General features: G+C 46.1%; 1 protein-coding gene across 1 annotated transcript in view; it reads left to right on the top strand.

Moving 5' to 3' along the window:
* The window catches only part of LOC118858765 (S-adenosyl-L-methionine-dependent tRNA 4-demethylwyosine synthase TYW1-like), a 259567-nt gene that overhangs the window by 18177 nt on the left and 216883 nt on the right, over positions 1-24507 (top strand). Inside the window, exon 7 of the mRNA XM_036769387.1 lies at positions 1226-1348. Coding sequence (XP_036625282.1) covers positions 1226-1348 — 123 coding nt within the window. The remainder of the gene's footprint in view (positions 1-1225; positions 1349-24507) is intronic.

Below are 24507 nucleotides of genomic sequence, written 5' to 3'. Positions count from 1 at the left end.
AGGGGTCCTGGGTTCAAGTTTAACTCTGCTATTTGGCTACTTGTACAACCCTGGGTAAAAGACTTTATTATTGAGGCCTCTGCTTCTTCATCTATAAAAGAGGTTACTGGATTTTCAGGATCTTTGTTGCTCTGACGCTGGGGGATGTTAGATTAGCTCCTCTGGCCGTCAATCTAGATCAGACAGGGACCTCGGAGGCCCTCATCCAACCACCTCATTTTACAGAAGAGGAAACCAAGAAAGCTTCTGCCCCAGATAGAAATGGAGGCTGCCAGTGCCCACCCTGGAGCAGTGCCTTGGTCAGCCAGAAGCTCCAGTCTCCTTCTTCTCAGCCCCTCCATCCTGGTTGGGCTCTGGGCCTCTCTGGTTCTTCTGGTAGCAGAGGGTTGAAGAAGGGAAAGGAAGGGGAAGTTGCCTTGTTCTTTGTGATGAATCTGCGCCTTCAGGGGATGATGTGGCCGCGGAATTCCTCCTCAGTTAGCCGATAGAGTGGCCTCTTCCCTGTGGCCCATCCCACTGCACCCTCTTCCTCGCTTTGCCAGCCAAGAGGGCTAGGCACATGTGGGCTTCCTGACCCAAAGGGGAGGAAGCAGCCTGTGTACCAGGTCCCTTGTCTGCTCTCCGCTGTAGGGTCCCCTTGGTTTCAGTCAGGTCCAAGGTCTCCTCCCTGTTTCTACCTCTACCCATCCCTGCCATCCACAAGCTCCCTCCAGAGATCCCCAAGTGGCTGCTGGCTTATAGAGGAAAGGGCGCTAGATTTTGGAATGGAGGGCCTGAATTCAAATCCTACCTTTGTCACTACCTCTAAGCCACTGTTAACCTCTCAGGGCCTCAATTTCTTTAGCTCTGAAGTGATAAAGTTGTACTAAATGGACCCCGAGGTCTCTTCCGGTTCCAAGTCTGTGCTCCTGCCACCTCCCCGAGCTCAGTTTCCTCATCTGTAAAACGTAAGGTGTGGGGGAAGGGCAGGGCTCCATATTTGTGTGATTCTTTTGGCCTCTCATCTATGACTTGTCAGCCCTGTTGTGGCTTAGGGTTGAGCTGTTCCTGCCGTCTGTCACCGGGCCTGGGAGGGTGAGCGTTTAGATGCTGAGACTTGATTGGTTTTTCTAGGTAAGACACTAGGAGCTAAGATGGCCCCATGACGCTGGGCCCTCATGCAATGTTTCACTAGATCCACGCTGAAATCCACTGAAGAAGGTTTTTTTGCACGTTTATTGTACAGGAGGAAGGACAATTTGAAACCACGAGTGAGGAGGAGTCAGGTGCTGAGGAGGGCCAGGGCCTCGGCCCAGTGATGGATGTGGAGGATCTCGGCACGATGGTGAACAGCATGAAGAAGGCGAAGGTACTGGTCTGTTAGCCTGGGGGCTCTGGGCCTCATCTGGGCTCTTCCTTACTGGGAGCTCGGGGTCGCTGTCTGCTGGGGTCCTCCTAGGGGCTTTCAGACCTCAGTCCGTGACATGTGGGGTCTCTCGGCTCTGTGGAAATAGGCCAATGGGAAGTTTGCCTACAGGCTTTGTCCCTGCCAGCTGTAAGGCAGGTAGGTATTGGGGAGGGGCCTTGCCTTGGAATCAGGAAGACCTGAGTTTGAATTCTGCCTCCTTCACTTGTTGCTGTGGGACCTGGGGCAAGTCACTTTAACATCTCTGTGTCTTAGTTTCCTCACCCATAAAATGGGGATGATCATAGCCCCCAGTGCTGAGGATTATAGTGAAGACCAGGGGAGATGAACCGTGGAAAGCACTTTGTAAGCCCCCTTTGAGCCCCTTGGCTGCAGTCCCCGTGGGTGGCCATGGGTAGGGGCGTGGGGAGACAACGGGCCTTTGGCAGGCGAGCGGCCTCAGTGTATTGGGAAGCGGATGCGCTCTGCTCTTGAGATCAGGAGAGAAGCCCACGCAAGCGACCCATCAGTAAAACATTGTGGAGCGCCCATGCTCCCATCCATCCGTTGATTTATTGTAGATCAGCATTGCGTACCCTGTAGAGGGGAGGGGCCGTACCCGTGACTTACCCGCCACAGGGAGCCCCCAAGGGAGGAAACTCTTCTTTGTCCTAGAGTCCCTCTGAGCAGCGGCTCCCCTGCGTCATGGCCTCGAACCCAGGACTCCTTTGTGTGGAGGCCAGCTCTCTGTGCTCTGCGACGTTATGTTATAAAATCATAACATTAGAAAACACACAAACAGATGCTGAAAGTCATGAAATAAAGATAAAGTTAACAATATTTTAGTCACATCCCCTCACGGCTTACGCAGCTCTTTACAGATATCATCCCATCTTTGTCCTCACAACAGTTCTGGGACATAGGCACTGTCCTTATTCCCCTTGTACGGGTCAGAAAATTGAGACAGGCAGCGGTGAAGTGACTGGCCCAGGGTCACACAGCCAGCAAATGTCTTTAAAGTATTTATTTTATTTTATCTATTAATGGCACCCCCTCCCTTTTTTTCTTACTGCTAAAATGATTAACAATAGCGCGTCTCACCGAGAGTGATGCATTCAGATGCGCTTTATTGTTGCGGACGATCGATGGTGGCTGCGCTTTGTGTTAGAGCAGTCTGGAGCTCGGTTTTCTTCAGTACTTGGTTTCAGCGGAAGCTCTGTTTGGTAGCTGTGCCCCTTGCCGGGTGAGGATTCCCAGCGTTTGGTCTCCTCTGCCCATCACACAGAGGTTGGTGTTGAAATTGGGTTGGTAAACTTCCATCTCCCCTCACACCAGCGGTGTTCTCGCAAACTCATCAAGTGTCGCCTGTTTATATTTTTAACAAATGGTTCAGAACTCCCCGGAACGCTGAATTTGGAAGATTTTTGGATAGTTTAGAAAATTCTGTTTCCAAGGGTAAAGGCGTGTGTGTAAACTGAGAGTTTTTGGAGGTGACGTGTTGTTTTCAGCAAGAAAGCCCTGACAGTGGAGGCAGCTCCGTCGTGTTCCCCATGCTCACTCATTGCATAAGCTTTTCTCAAAGAGCAGTTGCTTCCTTACTCACTCTTGAGTCGTTGCTTCTTCCCACAAGGGCCAGATCACGCGTGTTTATCTGCTCTGTATGGCCCGTGCGTCCCAGATGAGGTCAGCCACTTCAGAATCCTCAGCTTTTTGTCTAAGAATCGTGAGGAGTTCGTCTTGAGCTCAGGCTGACGTTTCTTTTCAACACTGAGCCGTGAGAAAGGCAGCGCATCTGCTCATGCGGCTTCTTGTTGCGTCTCATTCGGCCTCATGGCTGACGGTGAGTGTTAGCGCGACCGTGTTCTCTTCAGTCTGTGTGTTCCTGGCGAGAACCTTCTTCATCTTCTTGGCCATTTTGAGGGGCTTCATTTAGTTAAATATGTCAATTCATAAAGTCAGGCACGTGGTATGCTGAAAGGGAAGTGATGGGGAAGGGTGCCCTGCCAGTCTTGTGGCCTGCTGGGCTCTTCCTGCTCCACGGGATACTGCAGGAAATATGCATGAAATGTCACTGATGCCCTGGTGGCGGGAGGGCGCCAATGGCATGCCGCCTGTGTATTAATGGTGTTCTTTTAGATTGAGAAGATATGAAGAGAGGGCCTAATGTTCTCTTCGTGTACCCCCATGGATCTCATGCGCATCTGACACTGGAGACCATCTGTAGAGGCTTTTGATAAGGGTGGGGAATCTGGGGCCTCAAAGCCACATGTGGCCCTAGGTCCTCAAGTGCAGCCCTTTGACTGAACTCAGATTTCCCAGAATAAATCCCCTTTATAAAAGGATTTGTTCTGTAAAACTTGGACTCACTCACAAGGCTACTCCCGAGGTTCCCCACCCCTGCTCCAGAGGATCTGGCTCTTGTGCAGGAAGAGAAGGTGAGGCTGTGATGCTGTGAACTTGGGATGCCAAGACAATGAGTCCGTGGTGGTTGTTCTAAAGCTACGTTATCTTTTATTTTTATTAAGGAATGACCAGATGTCTGAGGTAGCTGGACAGTAAGTACATACAGCGGCGCACTGGGAGTTGGGAAGACCGGAGTTCAAATCTAGCCTCAGACACTCAACTAGCTGTGTGATCCTGTGGAAGTCACTTAACCTCTGTGTACCCAGTTTCTTCATCTGTAAAAGGAGGGTAATAACAGGACCCAGCTCTCAGGGTTATTAGGAAAATCGAATGAGATAACGTGGAAAGAGCTTTGGAGGAGTTTCTTCAGGTGCTCCATAAATGCTTTATTATTTATTATAATGATGATGACCATCTAGAACAGTGTTGTAGGGAAAAAAACCGAGCCTGTGTTCATTAGACCCAAGTGGGATTTCAGACTCTTACGATCTGTTTATATATTACACATTTCTGGTTTTAACATCCTATTTGTTTCCACATATATATGTGTGTGTGTGTGTGTGTGTGTGTGTGTGTGTACAATATATATATATATATATGTATATATTCCTTTCCTCTCTCTTACCCAAAGTACTGTCATTTCTAACAAAGAATAATGAAGAATGAACCAAAAAAAAAAAACCCTCAACCAAGCCAGTTCAGCAAAACCAACCTAAGAACATAGAGTACTTGGAGAAAAGCTCTGTATCTGATGAGAACTGCTGGGAAAATGGGTGTTGGCAAGACGGAGCACTGGTGGAAATTCAGATGAGGCCAGCATTTTACACCACTTACCACAATTAGGTCAAATGAGTGGGTGACCTGAATATTAAAGATCATGGCATCAGAATCTCTTTGAAGAGAACCAGATCAAGTACCTTTCGTTGCTGTGGAGAGAGGGAGAATTCTTAATTAAACAAGCACAGAGGCCATCACAAAAGATAAAATGATTTCAGTTAGATGAAATGGAAAAGCTTCTGCACTACCAAAATCAATGTAAGTAGGATAAGGTGGAAAGCATTTAGTTGGGGGAAAAAAAATCTTTGCGGTAAATCTACAGACTGTCAGTGTGGTGTAGTAGGGCATAGGTCTTGGAATCAGGAAGACCCAAGTTAAAAACCTGCCTCAGTCACTTACTAGCTGTATGACCTTAAGCAAGTCATTTAATCTCTGTTTGCCTCATTTTCCCCATCTGTAAAATTGGGGGAGCTGGACTCATTGGGCTTCAAGGTCTCTTTCAGCTCTAAATCGACTATCCCATGATAAGGGTCTCATTTCCAAGACAGGTAGGGAAGTTGCACAGATATGTAAGACCTCAAACCATTCAGTGATAGGTGACCAAAGGAGATGAACTGTTTTCAAAAATTGCAAACCATTAACAACCATGTGAAAGAGTGCTCCAAATTGTTATTAATAAGAGAAATGCAAATCAAAACAACTGTGACCTCACACTTAGCAGATTTACAGAGATTTCAAAAGACGGAAATAGTCATGTTGGAGAGGTTATGCAAAGACAGGTGTACTATTACATGTTTGGTGGAGCTGAAAGAAATCTGGAATTATGATAAACAGTGACTAAATTGACCGTACTGTTTGATCTTCAGGTCTGCTTGATAGACACATACCCCAAGAAAGTCAGACGTAGAAACAGGCCAAAATGCACCAGAATATTTGCAGCAGCATTTTTTTTTTGGTAGTTTGGGGAATGGCTAAATTAACTGTGCACATGAATACAGTGGGATGCTATTGCCCTGTAAGAAATGACTAATGCAGACTGCAGGGATGAAGGGGAAGACTTCAATTGACTAAGAAAACCAAAGTAAGTTGAGCCAGGAAAATGACATGCGCGATCACTTCAGCAACATCAGTGGTGAGAAGGACAGTAACAATAATCAGAACTGAAGAACAGAGTCCTGATGGCCCGAGAAGGCGGCTCCCTCCCTCCTTGGCCGAGGCGGGGGCCTGTGGTGGTGGAGCATGGCATACGCTGTTGCACGTGACACCATTATGAGCAGCGGCCGCCTCACTCACATTCTGCATTTTTCATGGAAGTGCCCATTGTGGGTCATCTCGCACATGGCCCCTGCACTGTCCGTGTGTGTGTATCAGCGTGACCTCCACACCCTGGCATGTTTTCAGAGCCGATGGGGGACGAGCCTTGGCTCTCCTGACTGCCCGCTATGAGGGTCGTCCCAGCTTTGCCACAAAGGGCATGTTGGCTGCAGTGGTCTCTTCTTGGGCCATATTCCCTCTAATGGACTGCTGGGCTTTGCTGTCTGCTGCCTTGAGGCTTAGAGATCCCTGGGGGTCCCCAGAGGGACAGAGCGCCAGGCCTGGGGTCAGGAAAACCTGAGTTCAAATCCAGCCTCAGCCACTCTAGCTGTGTGACCCTGGGCCGGTCACTGCCTCAGTTTCCTCCTCTGTAAGATGGGAGTAATCACAGCCCCTCCCTCCCAGGGTTGTTGCGAAGGTCGTGTGAGAGAACACAGAGGAGCGCTTCTTATGTTACTGTTGTTGGCAGCAGCATTACCCTGATCTTGGTGCTTCTGAGGCCTTTCCTCATTGACCCGGTGCAGCGGGGCCGCCCTCCTGCCTGCACAGTGAAGCACTGGGAGAACCGAGTGAGTGAACATGGCCCGGCTGCCGCTAGAGGGCGGCACACACCGCACGTTCCACTCCCGGTCCTGTGCTGGAATGGGCTTCCAGAGAACCCACTTGAACGTCCAAGCCGGGGAGCCGCCCCAGACCAGGACAGGCCTCCGGGTGAGGGGTCCGGCTCGCGGCCACGCAGGAGGCCGGCAGGAGGCCGCTTTGGCTTCCTCTCTGGAGTCTGAGCAGAGGAGAGCTCACTCTGTTTTTTCATAGTATTTTAATGAACACGGTCGAAGGACGTGGAGTTAGAGCCGGAAAGGACTCTTTCATTCTACAGATGGGGAAACTGAGGCTGTAGCACCGTGGCTGAACGGGGCCTTGGGAGGCCATCGCGCCCCCCAGAGCAGTTCACTGACTTGCCCAGGGTCACCCAGTCAGAAGTGTGGTGGTGGGATTGGAACTCAGGTCTCTCTGTCCATGGCCAGTGCTTATGTCTTGCTGCTTCTCAGATGGTACATTTGGGTTGATTGATATGGCCTCTTTACTACACTTTTTTCACTGCTTTAGTTTCTCCAAGATTTGTTTAAATAACAAATTTAATTAAACGTTCAGGAAACATTTATGAATTCAAATCCACATTTATGAGGGACCAGACGCTGTGCTAGTGTGTGCTGTGTGTGCCAGGTCCTGTGCTAGAGACAGAAGGATATTAATGAGACAATCTCTGCCCTTAGGGAGCTTACTTTTTTTTTTTTTGGTAGGGAATAGGCTGTATGCAGCTAAGGCTATGCAAGATACAGTAAATTACGGGGGGGGGCGGGGGGTGGCAAAGGGAGAAACACTACCTGTCAGGGGAGTTGGCTGCTGAGCCGAGCCCTGAAGATCAGGATTCTGGTTGGACTGAGTGTAGAGGACACCGAGGGTGGCTGCCTGTGAGGTGCTCACCATGAGCTGTGGGCCATGCAGTGATGGATGGGCCCTGGCTCCTGCTCTCGCTTCCTATCTCCCTGAGGCACTGGCAGCCACTTTCCATCTGGAGCCGCTTTGTCCCTCTGCCTCAAGGCCAGGCTTCCATCACTGGGAAGCTCTTTAGGGGTGCTGGGTGCCTTGGAAGGAGGAATCGTGGTCCCGTAGGTCCTGTGCAGTAATGACCCTTTGTCCTTCCAAGGCTGCTTTCATGGGGATTGCCTCATTGGAGCCTCCCCGCAGTCCTAGAGGAGGACAGCTGGTGTTGCCTCACCCCCTTGGGCTCCTAAGGCCTTTTTGGGGGGTTGATTTGTGGATAGCAGACCTGTGATTTTATTGCCATGAGAGCTCCCTGGGAAGAAACTCCCAGCTCAGATTGTCATCTGCCCACAAGTCCAGAGTTTGAGAGTTGCCTGGGGCACCGAAGGCTCGGTGATGGTCAGTGCCACCCAGCCTGTACTGAATGTGGCAGAGACAAGGCTGGAGCCTGGGCCTTCCCGGCCCTGAGGCCACCTCTCCGCTCCCTCTGCTTGTGTGTCTCTCATGTTCTGATGCCTTCCCAGCTTTTCACAATTTTAGGGGGTGCCCATGCTGCCCCTGGGGTTGTTTTGGGGAACATTTCCCAGATAGCAGCTTTGCTCTGGGCGAGCATCTTCAAAATCCTATGTGCAGAACAGGAAGGAGGGGAAGGGAGGGTATGGTGGTGTCATTTTGTCGTTGTGATCGGGAAGATCCTGCATTATTAAATCAATCCCAGGGGTCAGCCAAGGTCTGGACTGCCCATCTCAGGGCGCGCAGACTTCTGGCCCATCGTTGTAAGAGGCCGTTGCTGCCGGTCAGCAGTAAATACTTCCCTGGTTCCCCATAGGAGGCTCTCCACCCAGTAGACAAATAGCTTATCAGTATCATTGGTTATGGAAATAAATGGCAAATATTTGGTGGAAGTTCTCCAGGGAAACGTTTGTTTGTAGCCATTTGAATTGCAAAGTGAACCCCCAAGTGTGGCCAGTTTCTGAAATACAAATACTTAGAATTGTAGTGGGATGGATTTGTGACTGATTCTTTGCTTCTGAGGATGGGTTTTTGTCTGTGTCTCTGAGTGCCTAGCTCATTCCACCATCGCTTCCCTCACACCCTGGCGCCTTGACTGCGTGAGTCACTGGCTGCTTCTTTTGAGCCTGACTTTTCCATATCACAGCTGCTGGGGTGGGGGTGGGGGTGGGGGTGAGGGGCACCCCGAACTTCTCTTTTTCAAGAGAAATCCTATTTTCACTTCTGCCACATAATGCTTAAAAAAAGTTTTTATCGATATTTTCTGTTTCTTACATCATCATTGTATCCTGTGTATCCCCCTCCCAGAGAGGCATCCCATCTGATAAACAGTATTTATTTAGAGGGGGGGAAAGGCAGCATGACTGATGGACGCATTGACAAAACCTGTGCGATGTGTAACTAACAGCTGTGCGCCGGGGCGGCCGGAGTGATCCTCCGTCTCTGCGTTCAAGGTCCCACTTGATCTTTCGAATTCGGTTACATTTCCTCTTGATCTTTGGGTGTGTAGCTGTCCTTTCCGTTGTTGCAGTCACTGTGTACGTTGTTTTCTTGGCCCTGCGGACTGCACCCTCCATTAGTTCTTCAAACACAGTAATATTCCAGCATGTTCATGCGCCCCAGTTTGTTTAGCCATTTCCCAGTTGATGGGCATCTACTTGTTTGTTTGTTTCTTTTTTTTTTAATCTACTTGTTTCTAATTCTTAGCTATCACAAAAAAGTGCTGTTATAAATATTTTGGAGTATATGGGACCTTTTTTTCTTCTGGATGGATTCCTTGGGGCATAAGCCCAGTAATGAAGTCTCTGGTCCAAAGGGTATGGACATTTTTGTCACTTTATTTGTATAATTCCAATTTGCTTTCCAAAATGATTGTACCATTTCACAGCTCCACCAACAATGTATCAGTGTAATGTATCTTCCCACAGCCCCTTCAACTTTGACTGTTGCCATTTTTTGTCATTTTTGCCAATTTGCAGAGTACGAGGTGAAACCTCAGGGTTGTTTTGATTTGCATTTTTCTTATTATCAATGATTCGGAGCATTTTTTTCATGTGGTTATGAAAACTTTGCAGCTTTTCTTTCGAGAAATGTTTGTTCATATCCTTTGACCATTTATCTATTGGGGAATGACTGTTTTATACATGCACGTACACACACATGTATGTGTGTATATATGTGTATATATGTGTATACTGTATGCATCTATGTATAATGTGTATGTGTGGTGTGTGTGTGTGTTTGTGTGCGTGTGCGTGTGTGTGTGTGTGTGTGTGTGTGTGTGTGTGTGTATCTATCTCTCTGTCTATCTAGCTATCTGTCTTGGATACTAAGCCTTTAGCAGAGAAATTTGATACAAAGATTTTTTTCCCTTTTGACCACTCCCCCTTCTTATCCTAGAAGCCTTAATGTTATCTGGCAGAAACTTTTCAGTTTCAGGTAATCAAGTTATCTATTTTATCTTTTTAATTGTATCTATCTCATTTGGTTAAGAATATATCTCTTACCCCTGTCTGTGACAGGTAAATAATCTGTTTCTCTCCTAATTTTTTTTGTACTATGATCTTTAATGTTAAGGTCTCACATCCATTTAGAATGCGTTGTGTAGTGTGGTGTGAGGTGCTGGTCTGTCTCATTTTTGCCAGACTGCTTTTCAGTTTCCCAGCATTTTTTTTTTAGTCAGGTAAGGAGTTTTCCCCTAGGTAATTTAGGTTTTCTACTCTGTCAAACACTGGGTTATTGGTTTCTCTTGTTTCTGATTCTCCCCCGTCTAGTGTGTTTCATTGGTCTTTTTCTCTATTCTTTAATCAGTAGCAGATGGTTCTGGTGTCTGCTGCTTTATAATATAGTTTGAGGTCTGGAAGTGCTCTTCCTTCTTTGTCCCTAGCTTCTTTTCATCCTTTCCCTGGATATTCTAGATCTTTTGTTTATCCAAATGAATTTTGTTCGTGTCTTGAACTGACTAATGGGATGTGAACACAAAGCCCAGTGTTTTTTTAAACTTTATTGGTCACATAGGTGATGTAAAATCTCTCAGATGGCTTAAGAGCAGCTTTGTAAGTAATACAGTAGAATATTAATTTATATTGAATTTATAGTCGTTCATCATATTTAAAGTGTGATAACTATTTTTGTATGTATTGAATACTCATAAATTCAGCAGCAGAAAAATCGAGCTACATATGGCCCTCTCATCTTGGCAATCAAGGTTTCCTTATAATTGAGTAGTACAATTAATAACACAGTAATATAGGTGGTACAGTGGATGGAGCCCTACGCCTGGAGTCAAGAAGACCTGAGTTCAAACCCAGCCTCAGACACTAGCTAGCTCTGTGGTCCTGGGTAAGTCACTTAACCTCTGTTTGTCCCAGTTTCTTTTCTTTGTTTTGGAGAGGGTAAAGCAGGGCAATTGGGGTTAAGTGACTTGCCCAAGGTCACACAGCTAGTAAGTGTGTCAAGTGTCTGAATCCAGATTTGAACTCAGGTCCTCCTGAGTCCAGGGCCAGTGCTCTAGATGCCCCCCAATTTCTTTAACTATGTAATGGGGATAATAATAGCGCTCACCTCCCAGGGCTGGTGTGAGACTCCAATAAGATGATATTTGAAAGTGCTTTCTATGGTGCCTGTCACACAGTAAATACTAGCTATTCTAACATAATCAGTGTCATGTGCTCTTGTTTATAAAACATCTTGCATCTGTATGATAATCATGGTCATTTATTGCTTCTCAGGGCACCTTCACCTTGGTTCACTTGATCCATGCAGCAGGTGTTTGAAGTAGGAAGGGCTAATTTGATGATCTCCATTTAGAGATGAAGAAATGTATGTGGGTGCAGCAAACTGACCCAAGTCATGCGGCTAGCAAATATCTGAGCCGCTCAGATGTGGCCTTCTGCCTGTCGGTCCCTGCTGGTTTTACTTTATCTGCTCGCCCTTTGTAAAATTCTGGCTTTATTCACACTTGCAGCTGAACCTGGTTGTCAGGCTGAAAACTGGGACTTTGCCTTCAAGGTGGGGACTAGATGAGGGGCTTGCTCGGCCTTGTTTATATGGAAGAATGGCATCCCAAGGGGGCCAGTGTTAATTGATGTCAGGCCTCGTTCATGGAGCCCCAGTGGATCTTGTGGGTGTTTAGCAACATCACCAGGAAGTAGACAGAGAAGTCTGGCTCGGGCCGGGGACTCCTGACTTTTCTTCTCCTATCTGGTGTCCTTAGAGCCCTCTCCATTTTGGTCTCCTTGTAATGCTGATGCATCAGTGTGTTTTGGAAACACGTTGATTGTGCTACATACTTTCCTAGTTGTTTCATTAATTACTTGTTTGTCTTCCTTCTCAATCTCCCTCCTTGCTCCCCCGCCCCCCACTCCCCCTTCCCAGGCCAATTTGGCAAATAATCACCCAGCTGCCTTTATCATAAGAATTTAGGACAAGGATAGAGATCTTAAAGGGCAGTGAGGTGGTGCAGTGGGTAGAATCCGAGTTGGAGAAGGAAATGGCAAACCGCTTTAGTATATTTGCCAGGAAAACCCCAAATGGGGTCATGGAGAGTCGGATGTGACTGGACAACAGTGAAGACAGTGAAGGCACTTGGGTATTGTCTTGCGTTCAAGGTCAGGCCTTGCCCTTGACTAACTTCTTTCGATTGTGGGTGGGGCCCTTTGTTTCTCTCAGCCTCAGTTTTCTTACCTCTAAAGTGTAGGGGTTGGACCAGACTGTCCCTCAGTTGTCCCCATCTGTGGTCATGTGGGGAGGGTCAGGCCTGGCTTCCTGTCCCATCTCTGGTCCTTACTGGCTGTGACTTCCTGAAGCCTCTCTGAGTCTCATATATTTCCTCATCTGTAAAAATGCTGAGAGCACCTGCCTCACATGGCTGTTGGGAGGCTACAGTGAGATCTGCCGTCTTTAGGCTTCTTCCACCCCTGCAGAGTTGTCCTTTGAAGTCTGTAGTACAGGCATGATTGTCCCCAAGTTACAGGTAAAGAAACTGAGGCTGGGAGAGGGGCAGTGAGGCTCTGGAAGCGGCTGGGTTGGACCATGAGCTCAGGCTGTCTGACTCTGTGCCTGGGCTTCTTTTCCTTCTACTCTCTAAACTCCTTGAAACAGGAAACCCCTTTGTATCAGGGGAGTTTTCTTCATGTGTAACCTAAATCTTCCTAACAATTTAAGTCTTTCTAATTGTGCTCCAGGGAGGTGAAATATTAAACAGGAATTACCCTTTGCCCTTAACCTTCTCCGCTTTGTACTAATAATTGCAACTCCACATTTTTGCCCCTTTCAGATCCTGTTGGCTCAGTCCTTTAAGGGTGTTTATTTAGTTTTGCCTTGTTTGGACGTTTCCGATTTTCCCGTATCCTTCCATGAGATCCTCAGCCAGATAATTCAGTTTGATGGAGAGCTCCTGTTGGCCATGACTGATCTTGGGCAGGTTTTGACCTTCCCTTTCCCCTTGGCTCTGGATTCAGACGCATTGTAACTCTCTTTTCTGTCCTCCAGAGTTATTCACTCACCATGTGCTCGACACATTCATGTGGCACCAAGTGCACCTATTTTTAGCCCTAAGGCCATGACTATTAATCAGAGATGTGCCATCTTTGAACATGGAGCCTTTCTCACAGCTGGGAGACAGTGATAAACTTGAAATACTGATTTGCCAAGGACTGATTCTGGAGAATTTCATTGCTTCTTTAACCTTTCAGACCATATTTATAAAGTGTATTCATGAATAATAGTAATACTAGTTGTCTCTAATTTTCTCTTGGGAATTTGTGAATAAGTAATTAAGGGCATGTGCATGCATTGTATTTAAAGACGGTCTTTCGGTCTTTCACCTGCTCTGACAACAAATTCAATTGGAGAAACATTTATGGCAATGATCACATTGCTTTTGGTTATTAAGCACCAAGCTCATGTTGGCAGATTAGAAATGGAGCCTCAAGGAATGAACGGTTCCTCTATTGCCCATCCGAGCCCTATGGCTTTTAGGAAGTCTTGCTTGGCCCAAAGGACTCCAGCCATTTCTGAGCATGTTAACAAACCTCAGTGTGCTTAAATAGGGGAAGCAGAGTCATAAACGTAGAAGGCCTTTTCACAACAGCAAACTAGTGAGTTTCCCACTGGCTTCTGAACTGACGAGCTAAAGCCAATAGTGTGAGAACATCTTTAATGCTAATGTGTTCACTTAAAAGACAGGTGATGTGATGTGCCATTTCGGGAGCTAGATCAGAATATGTCTGTAACTGATAGGCCTTTTTTTCTTCTTTGCGTGGCTGAATTGCTGTCCTCGAAGCCAGAAAGACCTTGGATGGAGTTCTGCCTTAGTCGTCGTCTAGTTGTGTGACCCTGGGCAAGTCAATTTAACTCTCTGACAGTCTGTAAAATGGGGATAACGATAGTAGCAGTTACCTCACAGTGCTGTCACGAAGGTCCAGAGGTGACGCACGTGCGGTGCTTGCACAATCTGTCCGTGAGAATCCAGAGATGACGCACGTGTGGTGCTGAGGGTCCACAGATGACACACATGCCGTGCTTGCACAATCTGTTCGTGAGAGTCCAGAGGTGACGCACGTGCAGTGCTGAGGGTCCAGAGGTGATGCACGTGCGGTGCTTGCGCAATCTGTGCGTGAGAGTCCAGAGATGACACACGTGCGGTGCTGAGGGTCCAGAGATGACGCACGTGCGGTGCTGAGGGTCCAGAGATGACGCACGTGCGGTGCTGAGGGTCCAGAGATGACGCACGTGCGGTGCTGAGGGTCCAGAGATGACGCACGTGCGGTGCTTGCACAATCTGTCCGTGAGAGTCCAGAGATGACGCACATGTGGTGCTTGCACAATCTGTTCGTGAGAGTCCAGAGGTGACGCACGTGCAGTGCTGAGGGTCCAGAGATGATGCACGTGCGGTGCTTGCACAATCTGTCCATTGTTGATGATGTTATTGTCGTTACCAAAGCATTGCCATAGTATCACTGGAACCGAAGGCAGTGGTGTCGGCTTTATAATTCTTGTTGGGTGTTGCCATTTTGTGTCTCCAAAGCCAGGGGAGCTGACAATGGTGAGTCAAGAGTGCCGTTGTCTGCTTTTTTTTGGCAGTCAAATGGGCCTAGCTAGATCCTATCTGGAGGTTGTTCTGTTGCATTAGGGAATTCAAATACCTCTTCTTGCAGTTATTAACAGTTTGTATCTTTAGCCTCAGAAATCATCTTTTCTCATTCTTTGGCCATCTCTCCATTGGGGAATGTATGTGGGTAATTCTTATGGGTTTGTATCATGGGATCTTAAGAGTTGGGTGGGGGGGACTTTAGAGATCATCTGCTTCCCCTCCTTTTATTTTACAGGTGAGGAAACTGAGGCCTAAAGAGGGGAGGTGATTTGCTCAAGGTCACACTTATTAAGTAGCATCAGGTAGGGTTGGAACAAGGGCCTCTGACTTCCCATCAAAGGCTCTTGACTGGGGCCATTCAGCCTCCATTTCTGGGGGGATTCTGGAGTCGGGCCTTTTGCTGTTGGGTTTACTCTAATTATTTCTCCCCAATATGCTTCTTTCTCTTTTATTTTTGAGCTACTGCTTTTTGTTATAGTTTCATTTTTTCTTTACATAATCAAACTCATTGCTTTTGTCCGGTGATTTCTTCCATTTGTTTGATTAATAAAGATGTTTTGCCTTTCCATAGTCGGCTGAAGTACATTATTCCTTCTTCCGGTTTTAAAAAATGGTTTTGTTTTTAGCTTCGAGAACATCAATCTGATTGGAGTTTATCGTAGTATAGTATATTGTCTGGGGAACAGACTGAAAATCATTTTTCGTTATGCCGTTGTTTTCCCAGCGGATGTTACTTAATAATGATTCTACTCCCCGGTGTTTTTGAGACATGAGTTTATCAACCTTTTACATTCGCTGGATTCTGTTTCTGGGCTCTCTAGTTTGTTCCATCGATCCGTTTCTCAATTTTCCCCCCTTCGTACCAGACAGTTAAAAAAAATCAGTATTGCTTCATAGAACACATTTGGATATGTGGGATGGCAAGTTCCCCTTAACCCAGTCTTCGTCAGAACTCTCATTTTCAATTTGAATTTTATTATGACTTTTATCTAATTCTGTGAAATAGCTTATTGGTATTTTGATTGGTATCGTGTCAGATGCATTGAATTTGATTGCCAGGAAGGCATAGAGTTCGAGCACAATTAAGTGTTAATGTGAACCTTGAGAATCAGCCCTGTGCATTTTGCAGATCCTGCCATTTATATAATACCAGTGAGGAATCTGATATCAGAGAAATGATGGCCAGATTAATGAGTGAGCCCTTGGGTAGCCGCAGTCCCGCTAATTGTTTGTCAGCATAAACAAAGCCTGCAGCCATATTAGAAGGGCACAGAAGGAAGTGGGTTGAGCTTGGGTCTTCAAAGGGCGTTCGAAGATTGATGAAGTTCAGACACACTTAGGAAAGTCCTTTGTGCCTGAAAAATGGGAAAACTTCTGTTTCCTTAAAGGCAGCTAAGGTAATAAAGGTGGACCCTCAGTGCCTCTGATAAGTTTGGTTTGAATTTAATAATTATAAAATAGAAGGTGTGAACATAAGCATCAGCAAATTCCTTCTCATTCTTCCTTCCTTTGCTCATTAGCCTGTTGACTTGGGGCATTCAGCTGGGGGAAGGGAGAGGCCAGGATATCATTGCACAATAAGGGTACCCCTGGGGTGATTTGGATTTGGATCCATGGGACTAGGCAGATAATAATTTATTTTTACTTCAAAATATTAAAAATTATAGATAAGGAAACTGAGGCAACTGTCCCAGAGTTACGTGGCTATTAAGTGTCTGACGGGGGATTCGAACTTAGGTCTTCCTGACTCCAGGCCTGCTGTTTATGTAGATTTGGGAGTTCTCTATGTAGAGGTGACAGTGATGTCACGGGAACTGATGAGATTACCAAGGGAGAGAGCGTTAGGAGAGAATATACAGAAATAATTTTTTTTTTCCCATGTAACATAGTCAGGCCCCTCTAGTGACCTCAGCGCTTCCTCCAGGAGAAACAGAAAGAGGAATTTTTCCTCCCCACTTAATAGTATTCTATTTTTTTCCAATTATATGTAAGATAGTTTTCAACATTCACTTTTATAAGATTTGGAGTTCTAGATTTTTTTCTCCCTCCCCTCCTCCCTCCCCAAGATGGCAGGCAATCTGATCCAGGTTATACATGTACAATCATGTTAAACATTTCCACATCAGTCAAGTTATGAAAGAAGAACCAGAACAAAAGGGAAAAACCATGAGAAAGAAAAACCAAAAAAAGTGAAAATAGTCTGCTTCGGGGCGCAGTCAGACTCCATGGTTCTTTCTTTGGGTGTGGAAAGCATTTTCCATTGTGAGTCTTTTGGAATTGTCTTAAATTATCTCTGAGAAGAGCTAAATCTGTCATAACTGATCATCGCACAGTGTGGCTGTTACTGCATACAGTGTTCTCCTGGTTCTGCTCCCCTCACTCAGCATCTGTTCATATAAATCTTTCCAGGTTTTTCTGAAGTCCACCTGCTCATCATTTCTTATGGCACAATAGTTTTCCATTACATTCACATACCACAACTTGTTCAGCCATTCCCCAGTTGATGGGCATCCCCTCAATTTCCAATTCTTGGCCACCACAAAAAGAGCTGCTATGAACATTTTTGTACATATGGGTCCTTTTCCCTTTTTTATGCTCTCTTTGGGATACAGACTTAGTTGTGGTATTGCTGGATCAAAGGATATGCACAGTTTTATAGCCCTTTGGGCATAGTTTCAAATTGCTCTCCAGATTGGTTGGATCAGTTCACAACTCTACCAACAATGCATTAGCATTCCAATTTTACTACATCTTCTCCAGCGTTTGTCATTTTCCTTTTTTGTCATATTAGCCAATCTTATAGGTGTAAGGTGGTACCTCAGACTTGGTTTAATTTGCATTTCTCTAATCAATAGTGGTTTAGAGCGATTTTTCATAGGACTATAGATAACTTTAATTTCTTCATCTGAAAACTGCCTGTTCTTATCGCTTGACCATTTATCAATTGGGAATGACTTGTATTCTTATAAATTTGACTCAGTTCTCTATATATTTGAGAAGTGAGGCTGTAAAATTTGTTTCCCAGTACAGAAAGAGGAATTTTCAATGGCAGTTCCTATGGATTAGGGGGATTTTATCAAGTGGATTTGGGAAAACAATGTTCAGGCCTCCAGGGTGAAGGAGCACAGACCATGGGGGCTGGGATGATTTTTCCCGTGACTCCATTGGCATATGTGTTGGGACCAATGAGCTCTAGCCAAGAAAACTCCCAGTACCCATAGAGATGGGCCCCCGTTCTGTTACTTAGAGAATAACATGAGAGGCCACATCATACTGCCAGTATGTGCCCAGTCAGGCAAAACCTCTTCCTGCATTGGCTGTGCCCCACGATGTATGTCTCATTCTGTACTCTGAGTCCATTATTTCTCTGTTAGGAGTCGGGTAGTGGGCTTCTTTGTGGAATTGTGGCTGGGCATTGCACAGAATTCTTTAAGTCTTTCATAGTTGTTTGTCTTTAAAATATTTTTGTTATTGTTTAAATTATCCTCCTGGTCCTGCTCCCTTTGTCCTGTGTCAGTTCATACAATTCTTCTCAGGATTGTCTGAAACCATCTCTTGCCTCATTTCCTGTGGCACAGGAGTGCTCCAGTACATTCACATACCATAGTTTGCATAGCCATTCCCCAGTTGATGAAGGCCCTCTCAGTTTCCATTTATTTGCCTGCTACACTTTTGTACATTTGGCCTTTCCTGCTTTCTTTGGTCTCTTTGGGGTGCAGGCTTAGTCACCTGGTCACAGGCTGTGGCCAGTCTAGGGCCTTTTGGGGCATTGCTCCAAATTGCTTTCTAGAATGGCTGGATGCCCCCCCTCCCCCCCCTGCCCCTTGCTCCACCAAAATTGTGACACCAGTTTTTTCTGAGGTTGTGATCAGAAATCTTCCTGCGTGGTGATGTGCTGCGTGTGCTCCAGATTTACCGTGATGCCTAATCTGGAAAGCAAATGGATGATTTTGTAGCTCCATTCCTGTTTGTTTTTTTAAAAACTTATCTTTCCTAGAATCAGAACCTTATCCCTTTCTCTACCCCTTGTTGGAGAATGACTTAATGTCTTACCTGATTGATGTCTCCTCACAGCTGCCAAACAGTTTGCACTGTGTTGTAGAAAGTCACTTTAAGTCCACGGATGATGTAGGGAGAGAGGCCAGGTTTTGTTGTTGTTCAGTCATGTCTAGCTCTTCGGGCCCCTAAGTGTGGGGTTTTCTTGGCAGAGATACTAGAGTGCTTTGCCATTTTCTTCTCCAGCTCATTTCACAGATGAAGAAACTGAGGCAAACAAGATGAAGTGACTTGCCCAGGGTCACCCACCTAGTAAGTGTCTGAGGCCAGATTTCAACTCAAGAAGACAAGTCTTCTTGGTTCCAAGCCCTTTGCTCTAGCCATTGTACCACCTAACTGCTAAGAGAGGCCAGAGACTTGTCCTAATGTCCCAGTTAGTGGTTTTCCTAGTTCCTGCCTCCAGCCTGGTCCTGTATCCCCAGGGAGGCTTTCTTATATCCAGTGAGACACAGTGCAGTGGAATATTTAGTTAGAAATCTTTGGAGGTTTCATATGACCTTAGAGCTTTGGCCCAAACTCTTCACTTTATATGGGAACAAACTTAGGATCAAAGAGTGACTTGTCCAAGGTAACCTCACCAACTAATGGCAGAACTAGGCCTGGAGTGACAGTCGTCCACCTCTCAGCCCAGCCCACTGGCTGCTGTATGGAAAGATGAGGAAAGGGAATTCAAGGGCAAGAGAGAGCACCTGTCTTCTCTATGATATTTGCAGTATCAAGAAGATTTAGAGCCTAGAACAGAAGGGATAATTGTCTCATTGGATTCTGCACTGGTCACACCACACCTGGAGTATTGTCTACAGTTCTGGCTAGCTTACTAAATTTTTTTTCCAGAAAATTAAATTTAATTTCTTCAATTAGCAAGCATGTATTTTTTTCTCCCTCCCACTCTGGAAGAAAGGAAAATAAAACTCTTGTAACAAATCTGCACAATCAAGCAAAACAAATTCCCTGAGATTGAGAGAACGTATGCAGAGGGAGATAATCTCAGCGGTTGAAAGGGCTCCAGACTATTTCAAAATTGGGCAAAGGACCTGGGAAAGAAGCACCTTAGGAAGGTCTAATTGACATTTTCACAGAGTAGGACTGCTCTCTGTCAGAGGAAGATAGAGTTATTTTTCTGTGTGCTTTTGGCGGGCAGACCGAAATTCAGATTCAACAGACACTTACCAGAGGTATGTACTGCGTGCTGAGTGGTGTCATCCGAGCTGGTCCGCTGGGCAGATGTTAATGGGGAGGCAGAGCATGCTTGGAGCTGTCCAGCAGTAGGACAGCCTGCCTTGAAAGTCAGTGACTTCTCTGCCCCTAGAAGGGCCTGGATGCCTCCATCTCCAGGATGCTGTAGCCTAGGACTTCTTGACTTTTTTTTTTTTTTTTGTCGTGGGAGAATGGTGAAGCTTGTGAACCTCTTCTTAGAATAACATTTGTAAATGGATAAAATAAAACACATAGGATCATTAAGGAAACCAGTTGGCTTGAAATACAGTTTTCAAATTGAAAGTAAGTCAGTCAGTCCACAGACACCAGGTTAAGAAACCCTTTTGTAGAGGTCACTTCCTTGTAGAGGTTTTCTTGGGTTGATTACCTCCGAAGGTTCTGTGAACATTTCCAGGCCACGAAAGGTGACAGAGAAGGACGGATGTCACAGCAAGGCTTAGCCAGGCTGTGGCTAGTTCCCCGTGGCTGATGGCTTCTCAAGTAGCCAGTGAAGAGGACTGTATTTTCCAGCTCTCTGGTTCCGCGTAGACAAGCTTTTAGTTACTTTCTCTCCTGGCTGAGTAAGTGGCAGATTCCCATGTGTGCAACAGTAGGCCTGGGTGCTCAGATTCAAATGATTGACAGGTACGAGTCAAGAAAACTGTCTTTATTTTAAATGGCTCTAGGAGGTGCCTGGATGCAAAGCAGAGAATAAGCCTCATATTTTATTTAAGACTAAAAAGGAATTGTCCTCTTACCATTTTGGGTGTGACCTCAAGTTAGAAACCAGAGGTGGAGATTCTTGCCCCGAGGACATGCATGTACCTTATCCTGTGGAGAGTTCCCAGGGAACCTTGGTGGGGATCTAGACTGGTGATTTCCACCAGAGTGAATCAGTCCCAGCTTCCATCTTAGTGAGATCCCCAGGGCATAGATGTCTTCCACTGAGGATGTGTCCAGTGAACTGATTATTATTTACTATTTATTGTTAACCAGCATAGCAGGTGGACTGTCCCTCAGTGACCTCCCTTGCTCCGGGACCAGTTTCTGTCCTGTTCTGGTTCTAGGCCTTTTCTCATATTCACCTCACCCCCACCCCCATATACCTGGAACACTCTCCTTCTTCTGCTCCAACCATTGACCTCCCTGCCGTCCTTTAAGTCCCACCTGAATTCCAGTGCTTTTCCACATTTGTTTTCTGTTTATCCTGTATATAGCTTGCTCTCTGTGTATTTGCGTGTCCTTCCCCCTGTCAGATTGTACGTTTGAGGGTCTGCCCTCTGACTGTCTTTTGCCTCTTTTTGCGCGCTCAGTACTTAGCACAGTGATTGGCACACTGTAGGCCCTTAATAAATGTTAATTGAATTGAATTGAGCCCACGATGGGCGATACCTCTTATGACGTTTAAGTCTTCATGATCACGTGTTTCGGTCTGCCTATACCCAACATCTTTCCATCACCTCCCGGACCACCCACAGTTTTGAGTCTTTGAAGATTGCAACGTGTTATGAGTTGTTGCTTTGGGGGGTAGAGTGTTGGTGTTAAAACAGTTGGTTTTTATGACAGGGAGCAGTTTGGGACCCTTGAAAGTGCTGTCGATTTTCATACTTCTCTCCTTTTCAGTTGGAAGCATAGCTCGTCATCTTCCTGCAATGTCCGTCTGTGACATGTTCCTGTGTCGATGGAATAACTCAGGAGCTGTTTATCCAACTGCATGTTGTCATTGGAGCAATATGCATTTTTCATCCTCTTGAGTTTTCCTATGTGGATTGTCGGGCCCATCTGTTTTGATCAGTCAGGTGTCTCACCGAGGTGGCCTCCCAGGGATCTTGGGCTTGGTGTAATCCTCACAGTCAACAAAGAGAATAGGGCACGTGGGCCAGCTTATCAGCCCCAGGGAATGACTCGTCCATTTGGGTTTCATACAGGGAATCATGCCAAAGGTCTCCTCACCAACAAACACAGTTCGTTCTTTAACCTCCTTGATTTTCCTACAATGCTTGATGCTTTTGAGTAACCCCTTTTTCTGCCTCCTCCGTCCTCCTTGGTTTCTGGCACATCCCACTCCTCTTGTGATTGTCCCCTCGTTTCTCTCCTGGCTTCTCATCCTCTTCCCAACCTCTTAATGTCAGTGCTTCCCAAAGGCCTCTCTTTAGCCTCTTCTGGGTTTACACTCTTTTCCTTGGCAGTCTCCTTCTCTCTCCCAATTTCGTCTGTCGCCTCTCTAAGCTTAGTAGTGAGGTAGAATCGCACAGTGGGCAGAGTCAAGAAGACCTGAGTTTGAATCCTTTTCCGGGCATGTACTTGGCTGGGTCATCCTGGGCAAATCACCTCACCTCTCTGTGCCTCACTTTCCCATCCATAAAGTGGGGATGATAGTAGCACTGACCTTCCAAGGTTGTGAGGATTGCATGAGATACAGAGCCTGACAACACAGTAAATGCTTAATAAATGCTCATTGACTGACTGACTAATCCATTCCTCATCCCACTGATTGAGCTTTCTTATTTATAGATTTCGTTCTGTCACTCCTTTTCTTAAAACCATTTATTGGCTCCTTAAGGCCTCCTGACAAAGTCCCTGCCCTTCAGCTTTGCCCTCCAGATTCTCCGTGACCCAGTGCCTGTACTCACCAGGTCTCAGGATTTCCTTCTCTCCCTATCTTTGGTCTCCTGGTAGAACGAGGGTCCCGTTGTTTCCCGTACGGACCCTGTGCCTTTATTCCCAGGAGCCCCCTCTTCCCACCTTTCTTCCTGTGTTGCTGCTGCGGATTCTTGAAAGGCTTTCTCAGATGCTGCCTCTCACTGTCCTGCCCAGAAATGACCTGACTGCCTCATATGCATTTGTGAATTGCCTGTTTGCTTATGCGCCCCCAGATTCCATGGGGTGTTTATTGCCAAGCTTATCCAGCCTTTGTGTTGCCCCCAGAGTTCTGTCCAGGGCAGACACTTCATCGAGTGTCTGTCCAATGACTGGATGAAGGACTGTTTGCTTGGCTACATTTTCCTAGGGATTTCCAGCGAAATGCATTTCACCGCCTTCTTTTTAATGCTTGTGAGTCCTCAAAGTCAGAAAGTTTGTTCTTATGGTCCATTTTGTCACATACTAACCTTGGTTCCTTTGGTTTTTGGCAGGGTGATGATGAAGGACTTTTCTGTCTCCCTGATGAGAGCGAGCCCTAGTGCTCTCCTTGCTTAGGCCTTTGGAAGCTTCCCTTCCTTGGCGGGGAAGGGATGTGGATGCATGTACCCTTCCTCAGTGTTACGGCTGCTCCCCTTTCCTTAAAGATCTTATTTTATGGTCACTTAATTGTTCTATGATTCTTTTCTGGATTCTCTCTAGGGCCCACCTCTCTCTTAAAATGCAGTTATTTTATGTAAGACTTGGTTTTTCCCAGAAGTGAAGACAGAAACCAGGAGCTTTTATTGGTGCTCAGGGCTAGATTGGTGCTTCCTCAGGCTTCATGATTAATACTGATGAGGTTGGCTAGGGGCCTTCCCCAGGGACACATCTTGGCTTGTCCTCCAACTGCAGTGCCAAGGAGTGATGACCGAGGGAGAGACAGCCCAAGAAGAGGCCTGTTCCCTTGATCCCAGGGCATCCTTCTGCCAGACTCCAGGTGTCTATGAGTTTTCTAATTAAAAACAGTGTCCTTAAGACTGGCCGGCTCTGCAAAGGTTAGATGGACTTTGAGCCAACTTCCCAAATGTGATCACCACCAAGGCCAAATGCTCTCAGTTGACATCTGCTCTTTCATTATCATGTGAAAATTAAGGGCATCTTCTCCTAGTGATGAAGTGTTTGGTTCAATGGTTCACACAACTTCTTCTGCAAGTTGACTTTTAGTCTGGGTAATATGTGATTCATGCTCAGGGGAAAGTATGTGGTCCTTTTTCTGATGCTGTTCTTATGGGATTGGACTTTAGGTTTCTGAGCTTAATTAGAGTGGAAGATGTGGCAAATATGATGGGCTATATATTTTTAATGGTGGCAGTTGGGTGGCGCCATAATGCATAGAGCACTGGAAGCAGGAAAACTCATCTGAGTTCAAATCTGGCCTCAGACACTTAGTAGCTCTGTGACTCTGGGCAAGTCACTTCACCCTGTTTGCCTCAGTTTCCTCATTTCTAAAATGAGCTGGAGAAGGCAATGGCAAACCCCTCCAGAATCTCTGCCAAGAAAACCCAAATGGAGTCACAAAGAGTTGGATGTGACTGGAAACCCCTGGGCACATATTTTAAAGAATTGTTGTGATGGTCCAGGGGTGAACTTGGGACCTTGTGGCCCCTTCCATTAAAGTGCTGGTTATGGTTAAATCATTGGGGGATCAATAGCTATTATGTACTGAGTTAAAGTGTTTGACAGGGCGAGCTTTGTCCTATGGCTAACCTTTTAGTATTATGATAGAGCTCATGTTTATGGAGTACATTATAGCTTGTCAGTTGAAATTGCAGCGCACCTGTTTTAAAGATGAGGAAACAGATGCCAAGACATGACTTGCCCAAGGTCACACTGGTCACAGGGTATTGGTGAAACCAGGTTTTCTGACTCCAACTTCAGTGTCTTTTCCACTACCGCCACCCACTTTGTCATGTGAGGGATGCTGAGCTCATGTGTTTTGTGAGGCACAGACTTTCCTCATACCATATGACGGTGGTGGCCAGATCAGCACTTTGGTGGAGGGAGTATCCTCATTGCGAGTGCCCTGTGCCAGGGAGATCAC

This window comes from Trichosurus vulpecula, chromosome 7 (genome assembly GCF_011100635.1).
Source record: "Trichosurus vulpecula isolate mTriVul1 chromosome 7, mTriVul1.pri, whole genome shotgun sequence".
NCBI classification, from domain to species: Eukaryota; Metazoa; Chordata; class Mammalia; order Diprotodontia; family Phalangeridae; genus Trichosurus; species Trichosurus vulpecula.
Note: the sequence above shows the minus strand (reverse complement) of the source record. Positions and strands in the feature narration are given on the sequence as shown.